General features: G+C 34.9%; 1 protein-coding gene across 1 annotated transcript; it reads left to right on the forward strand.

Moving 5' to 3' along the window:
• The first annotated feature begins 3,816 nt into the window (after positions 1-3,816).
• On the forward strand, positions 3,817-8,154 carry LOC139892285 (pre-mRNA-splicing factor SLU7-like). Its single transcript, XM_071875335.1, has 6 exons — positions 3,817-3,975; positions 4,338-5,464; positions 7,071-7,287; positions 7,438-7,541; positions 7,652-7,720; positions 7,812-8,154. The coding sequence occupies exons 1-6, from the start codon at positions 3,960-3,962 to the stop codon at positions 7,887-7,889; spliced, it is 1,611 nt and encodes a 536-aa protein (XP_071731436.1). The 5' UTR covers positions 3,817-3,959; the 3' UTR covers positions 7,890-8,154.
• Positions 8,155-9,143: the final 989 nt, after the last annotated feature.

The raw sequence follows: 9,143 nt of genomic DNA on the forward strand, positions 1-9,143 counted from the left end.
GTGGTGTCATCCGCTGTCCGCTCAGTGTCTGTCTGTTCAGACCCAGATTCACTGTCCGAGCTGCTAACAACGATTTCTTCCCCCTTTTCAGCAGCAGCAGCATCAGCAGCAGCTTTAGCCTCAGCTGCAGCTCTCTCTGCCTCTAGCTCTTCAGCCATTTTGTCACGAGCAGTAACCTCCACTTCATCATCAAGATCAACGGATAAAAGAGCAGAACGAACCTGCATCACGGAGTTGGCTGCAAAAATTGAACATGAACAGCAATATAAGCAAACATGACAAGCAGAAGAAACGCATTTATATATAATAGGATGATCATATCACATCCTACCCTGGTTTTTCTCACGAAGTACTGGCACATAAGTGCTAGGCCATTCTTGACTCACTTTGCACAGCACAAGAATTCCCTCATACCTCTCGTATGATCTGGGCGGAAGGCGGAGCTCTTTCAAGTTATTTACTATCCGCTGCTCTGCGGCAGAAATCTTAACAACCTTTCCTACACCAGCATCAATAGCACCCCATTCCCGGACAACGGAGTACTCCTCCGGAATAACAGTCTCATCAACAAAGAAAAATGGACTTTTCCAGTCCTTCAAATTTGAAACTCTATTTGTACCAACAAAATGAGTATTTCGCTTACTATCAATAGTAAGCCAGCAGTCACTAATTGTGCGAATTCTAAACAAGGAGATAAAAACTTTAATGCGAGGCTTTATATTAATAGCATTGCAGTAGATTTCAAAAAGGATGAATTTTTGAAGGCCATGGGGATGCATCTGACTAAGACAGGCCTTATAATATCTAAGAAGACGAAGAAGGAAGTTAGTAAGGGGAACACGGAGGTTTCCGTGGGTAATTTGTAAAGCGTATAAAGTAATTTTTCCGTCAGGAGGGTTGTCAGCAGTTTGTTTGTTGGTGGGAAGAACAGGGTTGTATTGATTAAGATGGCGGAATACAATCTTTAAACCATCTAAGTATTCACTTGTCAATGATGAAGCCATCGTGCTAACTTCTGGAATGTCAGCGGTATTTGACGAAGAAGGCTTTGCGTGTTCTTGGCCAGTACTTGGAGTAGAAGCCATGATAATACAGTAAAAAGATATCAACAAGAAGAAAATAGCAGAAGGATGAAGTATAACTGACCTTGGAAAGATGCTAAACCTTAAAAAGTTGAAAATTGAAGAATGCAATGAAGATTTGGGGAGAAATATGCTTTTCAGATCTTGGCAAAGGTAAAAAAGTAAAGGTAAAAGGGTTATGAAAGTTTATATAGGAGTTCCTCGATGCAATTTTTATGGCCACGATTGAGACACGTGTACGGGCGAGTTTAAACGTGGAGTACAAAATAACACTTTTTACAGCTGGAGGCGCGTGTAGGATCTCAACCATGCAAAATTAATCATAACATCGTCAGTAAAATTCGACTACATTTAATGCCTGTAATGTTTTCTCCGATGCAAATGGGCAATGAGCAGGCTAGTTTGGCATGCGTTATCAAAAGTTTAATAACTTAAACATTTTTCAAATGCTTAAGTCATTAAACTGGGGGGACTTAATGGTATATCCTATCGTATACACGCATAAAAGGCATAATGGTTGCATAAAAGTAGCATCAGGAAGACTGAAAACAACAGTTTTGTGGAGTTATCCGTCCAGCGTTCTCCGCTGTACAGGCTGCTCCGTCATGCGTAAGCCCTGAAGGCCGCCTAGCGCGTAAGCCCTGGCCGGAGAACGCCACCTTCAGCGTAAATTTCAGATCACAAGTAACAGAACGTATCAACATCTGACACGTGTCCCCGAGCAATCTAGTGGATCTGACACTATAAATAGACCCCTTGGGTCATCATTTTACACAGTTCAGATATTCTGACAACTTTGAGAGCTGAGACTTCACTTCTCTCTCTCTCTCTACTTTCTCTCACTAGAAGTCATCCGGCTAGCACCTTTACGCTCTACGGACGACAGATTGATAAAGCCACCCCATAAGTTTCTATACTTGTGAATCGGGTCTGCAGAGATTATTTCCCAAGAGTAAACATCAATTGGCAACACTCCGCCCTCCTAAAGCCAGATTACTTCAAGTATTATGTTGACATACTAAGCCTTACCTTATAAGGAAATAGGTGTTAACAATATAGAAATATATAACAACTAATATATATATATATATATATATATATATATATATATATATATATATATATATATATATATATATATATATATATATATATATATATATATAAACTTATTCGATTACGAGTATATGTGTTAATATATATACTTGATATAGGTTCGTGAATCCGAGGTCAACACAACTCTGCACTTGTTCAGTGCCATCATACACATATTTACTACAAACTATCGTATCGTGAGTTTTCATAGCTCCCTTTTTATATATATTTTTGGGCTGAGAATACATGCGCAACTTTTATAACTGTTTTACACGTTAGACACAAGTACTCAAACTTTTATGCTATATACGTGCTTTGTCATGCTAAATCCCCGCCGTAATATCGTTAATTGCCGAGGTATAAGATGCAAACTTAGTTATTATGAATAACGCTATTGAAAGTAACGTCTTTGTCCATTTGACCGTTAGTCTTTGGATACATAATAATGATTCAACGACACTGACAGTACAAGGTGTCACGGGGTAACTTTTGTTTAGTCGCGATATTACAAACAGCAACTCTTTCGATTGATATATTTGGTATCAATCAACTTTAAACTGAAATCTTGTGGTCGAATGCTATACTGAACTATTGATTTATGATAAACCTATGAACTCACTCAACCTCGTGTTGACTTTTTAAGCATGTTTATTCTCAGGTACTTAAATATTGCTTCCGCTGTATATGTGCTGCTTTGATGATGATTTCTTGCCATGCTTGGAGTTTTCATGCATTACTTACCAATTCATTTAAAAACACTTAATGCTCTAAATACAATGTAATCTATTTATCTTCCGCTGTAAAACTCAATAAAACGTCTCATATAGAGTCGTTCTCGTTTATACAACTGTGGTTTGATATAATTAGTCACAAATACTCCAGGCCCTATTTGGGGGTGTGACAAGTATGATAGAGAGTACGTCTCACAATTTTTATATTTTCTTTTTCTTATTTTTTAGTAATTGTTATTATTAGTTTTATTTTATTTGACCAACTCAATCTTGTATAAAATTAACACACATAAATATAAAAACGTCATCAAAAAATAAAAATAAAAATTAAAATAATATAAAAGTTATAAAAATTGAAAATAGTAACTATTTAAAAATTCTAAAAATAAAAAATTACAATAATTTAAAATTTCTAAAAATTAAAACATGCGCAAATATTAAAATACTAATTTTTTTTACTATGACATGTGATTCTGCATGTCAATCACATGTGATTATGTATGTCAAATATAATCACATGTGATTGTACAATTTAATTACATGCGATTGTGTAGTTAAATCACATGTGATTGTAAAAAAAAAATTGGAAAAAGAAAAATTTCGAAGAAAAAGAATTTGAAAATATATATATTTTTTTTCAATCACATGTGATTTTCGCGTTACATGTCGCGTTCTTATTGATCCCTTGTATCTCAACTTAATAACTTAATATAATAAGTAATGGTTAAAAAAAAGTAAGTATGAGATTATATTTGAACAATTTCCAATTTTAAACGTGAGGCGGACGGTAAAATATCCCAAAGACCTAAAATGACAGATAACGTGGGCCTGTGCCGCCACTCAAATCGGGTGGGCAATTTTTACACTTTCAACCCGAACCGACTTAAAGAAACATCCGCAAGTTTCGATAAAAACCAATCACCGCCACATCTTTCTGCGTTCTTTTCATTCGATTCAATTTAGGGTTTTATTCTTCTTTTGGAGTCCAATTTACAATTCAAGAATCAAATTTCATTAGGTTACAAGGGTTTCATCCTCAACAGATTTCACCATGGCGACCGCATCTGGTACTGATTCATATTCATAACTCACTTATCAATTAGACTTATTTTTTTGGGTATCCAATTTAAATTTTTATCTGTTTTCTTTCATTAATCGTTTCGATTTGTACGTTTTTAGGGTTATTTGTTTATCATGTATATACCACTGCTCGAATTGAATCTCATGTCTCATATTATTTTCGATCTAGGGTTTTATTTCACATACGTATATCTGATTGTACATAACTAAACTATATACATAAATAATATTTTTAAAAACTGCTATATTATGATTCTAATTATGACTCTGTGTTTGCTATAGGGTGGCTTGTTTGTTGTTTTAATCCAATTTTTGTGCTTTTTGGTAAATGTTGTTGTGTTTATTGCAGTGGCTTTCAAATCCAGGGAGGATCACAGGAAGCAGATGGAACTGGAAGAAGCTCGTAAAGCTGGGCTTGCACCTGCAGAGGTTGATGAAGATGGAAAAGAAATAAATCCACATATTCCTCAATATATGTCTTCTGCTCCTTGGTATCTTAATGCAGAGAGACCTAGTTTAAAGCATCAAAGGAAATGGAAATCAGATCCCAATTATACAAAATCCTGGTACGATAGAGGTGCTAAAATATACCAGGCTGACAAGTACAGAAAAGGTGCGTGTGAAAACTGTGGGGCCATGACTCATACTACTAAGACGTGTATGGAGAGGCCCCGAAAGCTTGGAGCTAAATGGACGAGTAAGAATATTGCACCTGATGAGAAGATAGAGACGTTTGAGCTTGATTACGATGGGAAACGTGATAGGTGGAATGGGTACGATGCTGCTTCGTACGCACATGTTATTGAACGATATGAAGCTCGTGATGAAGCTAGGAAAAAGTTCTTGAAGGATCAACAGTTAAAGAAGTTAGAAAAGAACAATACTGAAAATGTAGAAGAAGAAGGTGTTAGTGATGATGAGGATAATGAAGATGCGTTAAAGGTAGACGAAGCTAAAGTTGATGAAAGTAAACAGATGGATTTTGCTAAAGTTGAGAAACGTGTGCGTACAACTGGTGGTGGGTCAACAGGAACTGTAAGAAATCTGCGTATTCGAGAGGATACAGCGAAGTATTTACTGAATCTTGATGTTAATTCTGCGCATTATGATCCGAAAACGAGATCTATGCGTGAGGATCCGTTACCAGATATGGATCCGAATGAGAAGTTTTATGCAGGGGATAATCAGAATAGAGTAAGTGGTCAAGCTTTGGAGTTTAAGCAGTTGAATATACATGCTTGGGAAGCGTTTGAAAAGGGGAATGATGTGCATATGCAAGCGGCTCCTTCACAGGCTGAATTGTTGTATAAAAACTTTAGGGTTAATAAAGAGAAGTTGAAATCGCAAGTGAAGGAGACGATTGTGGAAAAATATGGGAATGCAGCTGCGGGTGATGTGTTACCGAGGGAGCTTTTACTTGGACAAAGTGAGAGAGAAGTTGAGTATGATCGTGCTGGTAGGATCATTAAAGGACAGGTATGTTACATTTCCCGTTTAATCCTCTGTATATATTTGTTCAGCTGATGATTTGATGGTCTTTTGTATGCGCCTATAATCCAAACTAGTGAAATGACCCGTGAAATCACAGGTTGGTTTAAACGAAACATTTTTAGGTATTAAATGAATGTAAATGCTACGTGAAATCATGGGTTTGTTTAAACGAAACATTTTTAGGTGTTAAATGAATGTAAATGTTAAAGCCATTTAGTTTAATGACCCGTGGAACCACGGATTCCGACTAAGAAACTTGTTGTTTTTTTACAAACATATTGATGTACTTAACTTGGTCAGAATAAATGAACTACATTCATTCTCCCATCACTCTTCCAATTTTCATCACAATTACTATTTTCTTTGTCATAAAAGCCTACATTACAACCTTTTATTCAGACATATATTTCGGATACATATATAACGTAATTAATCCCGTAAAGAGATATATTATACAATTAACATGTTAATGTTTTTATTAAATACAATTAATTATTTTGATGACATCATCATTGGAGATTAGAATTTTTTTTCTTTATTTTTTCTTTATTTAAATTTAAATAATCCTTATTAATGACATCATCAAAATAATTAATAAGATTTTATTTTAATTCAAAATTATTAATATTAATGACATCACCCACCACGCTTTGATTTTTTTCTTTTTTTTGATTTTTTTTAACAAAGGAAATAACATTTTTATGATGTCATCATTTTAGAATTTTAATAGAAAGTATAGATACGTATACCTATTATAGTTATAGCTCTGTATTACTTCAACTACTCTTGAGATGCCTGAATTGCAAATTATGTTACTAAGTTAGTAGAGCATTGTTTTTAGCATTTGCTTTAGGGAGTTTCTGATATACTGACGAGTCTCATAGAGACCACTATTGTTGAGGATTGGTTTTATTATTCATATATAGATGATATATCAAACTCTTTATAATAAATCATATTTGCTTTTGGCTCTAAACAAAAAACGACACGACGTTGAACTTGAGATGAACCCACATGGTTCACAATCCACTATAGCTTCATATATAGTACAAATAGTGCAAGACACATACTTAGGTTTTCCAACTTACATGTATGTTATCACAATGTTCTCTGCAGACTGCACTATTCCAAACATGTCTTTAACTACGGAACATAAGTACATAATATTGTTTTCTGGTTATTATACTGTAGAACGAGCGGCCATTTATAGTACTTATATGGTCCAGATCCTGACACTCTTACCATATATCATTAAGATGAAACAAACATATTATGCCTGTCAAAGAACATAAACCAAGTGCGTAGGGTAAACAATATCGTGAACAAATATACACCTATGTGTACATGTTGGCTGAACATGTCCAAGATTGTACTGTAATAAAGAAATTTTGATCAGTCTTGTATAATTTAAGAAGATAGGAGCCTTGAAATCTGCCCCATTTCATTCATTTTCTATTTCTGTACATGAATGTTTTTAATATCTTTATAACTGTTATTTACAGATGCATGTTTTAATTTCATTTTCTCATTAAGTATATCAGGAAGCCTTGTAATCTAGATCTGACTTTGTAATCATTCGTGTTAATTGCAGGAAATGGCCCTTCCTAAGAGCAAATACGAAGAGGATGTATATATTAATAACCACACAACAGTTTGGGGGTCATGGTGGAAAGATCATCAATGGGGATACAAATGCTGCAAACAGTTCATAAGGAACAGCTACTGTACAGGTGCTGCTGGTATTGAAGCTGCTGAAGCTGCATCAGATCTTATGAAGGCTAATATTGCTCGCAAAGAGGCCACTGAAGGTTCCCCCCCCCCTCCCCTCCTTTTTATATATTTTCACCTGCCAATATTTATCAAGTTTCTTGATCTTTTATATACGAATTTTTCTGTCATTAATTGAAGTTGAATTGTTGTCTTGTAAATTTTATAATAACATGGTATTGTTAATTTAGATGTGGTTGCCCCTACTGAAGAGAAGCAGCTTGCCACTTGGGGAACTGATATTCCAGATGACTTAGTTTTGGACCAAGAGAAACTTGCCGAAGCTCTTAAGAAGGTAGCTTTACAGTTTAAATTATTAAATTATTATTATATTATTATATTATTACTAGTGGTTGCGAATGATTTTTATTGTTACTAATACTCATTTACTGTTGTTATGTGTAGGAGGACAAGAGGAAAAGAGAAGAGAAAGACGAGAGGAAGCGCAAATATAACGTCAAGTGGAACGATGATGTATGTCAAATTTTTTATATTTGTGGTGTCTCGTCTAGTCTTATAATCGTTCGTCTGGTTTTAATTTCATTTTTCTTCTTCTGGGTTTTAGGTCACAGCTGAAGACATGGAGGCTTACCGTATGAAGAAGGTTCATCACGATGATCCAATGAAAGACTTTATGAATTAGTTACCACACACGCTTTTATCTACCCGTGTACTATATAGATGTCATGAAGATTGAGCAAGTGCTGTTCAACTTTTTCAAGTGGCAATAATGAAATATAGTTGTTTTTAGTTTCTAATATTGTAAGGTATACGAGGTAGTTGGTGGTTATTGGCAGTTGGAATAACTCAGTTTCATATGACCATGGTCCGAATGTATTTGTTATGACTTCTTTGTTTGATTGTCCTGTTGGTGTTTCCTGTATAAAAAGATGCCACTTTATATGCTACTATTGTTATCTAATCAGTTAAGAGAACAGAGAGATGTCCAAAGCTTATAAATTTGAATAAAAGTTCTTAAACCCATTTGCGTTTGTGGTCAAAAGCTACTTCCTTCGGAGTTCGTCTTTGCAACATACAATTTAAAAAATTGTTGATTTTTCTCATGCTAATGGTAAATTCAAAATCAAATTGATTAAATCCATTAAAATTCTGCATTAATTAGTTTTAGGTAAATTTTTATCGCTACCTAATATTACTCCTACTATATAGTATAGATAAGAATAAGAATAACTAGAAAAGCAAGCAGAAGAAAGGATCACGAAACCTCAAGTCACGCTTTTATGGTAAAATATCGTTGAAAAGAATATAAATCTAAGAATTGAGGACTTCTATCTCCAGACTCAACCATTTAAACCTAAAATTCCATTGTTGGAATAAAATACGTGGGCACACAAATTTTCAATATTCTATGCTGTTTTCTCAAAATCACTCTAAGCAATAGATGGTATCGAATAAGTGGCGATAATTACCCTAATCTTCCCTACTTTAATAAATCCACTATAAACGTAGATCGTATCTTTTAATAAACTAGTATGTTCTGATTTGAGCGTAATTCGTATCGTTTAATTCTCATCCATTAGGGGATACCATAGTTAATATTCTACCTTCTAACATGAACATGAGAATGTTTATTCATAGAATTTTAAGTAAGTGATAATCTTTTTTCTGTTCGGATTATCTGGAAAGACCAAGTATTTTTAAATCTACACAGTCTAACCGGATTAACCCGTGACCATCCGAACCGAGGTGGTGCTTCAGTGAGATAGAGTCTGGACACCGAATAAAGGAACCATCAAGGAAGGAAGGACCACACGGGCAAGAACGAAACCCCAAAAAGCAAGGAAGTACCCGCAACAATTCAACAACGATCAGCCAACCTTGAAAACACCAAAAGTCGCTCCCTACAAACCAATCAAGATCGTCAAACAAACTCCAC

This window comes from Rutidosis leptorrhynchoides, chromosome 2 (genome assembly GCF_046630445.1).
Source record: "Rutidosis leptorrhynchoides isolate AG116_Rl617_1_P2 chromosome 2, CSIRO_AGI_Rlap_v1, whole genome shotgun sequence".
Classification (NCBI taxonomy): Eukaryota; Viridiplantae; Streptophyta; class Magnoliopsida; order Asterales; family Asteraceae; genus Rutidosis; species Rutidosis leptorrhynchoides.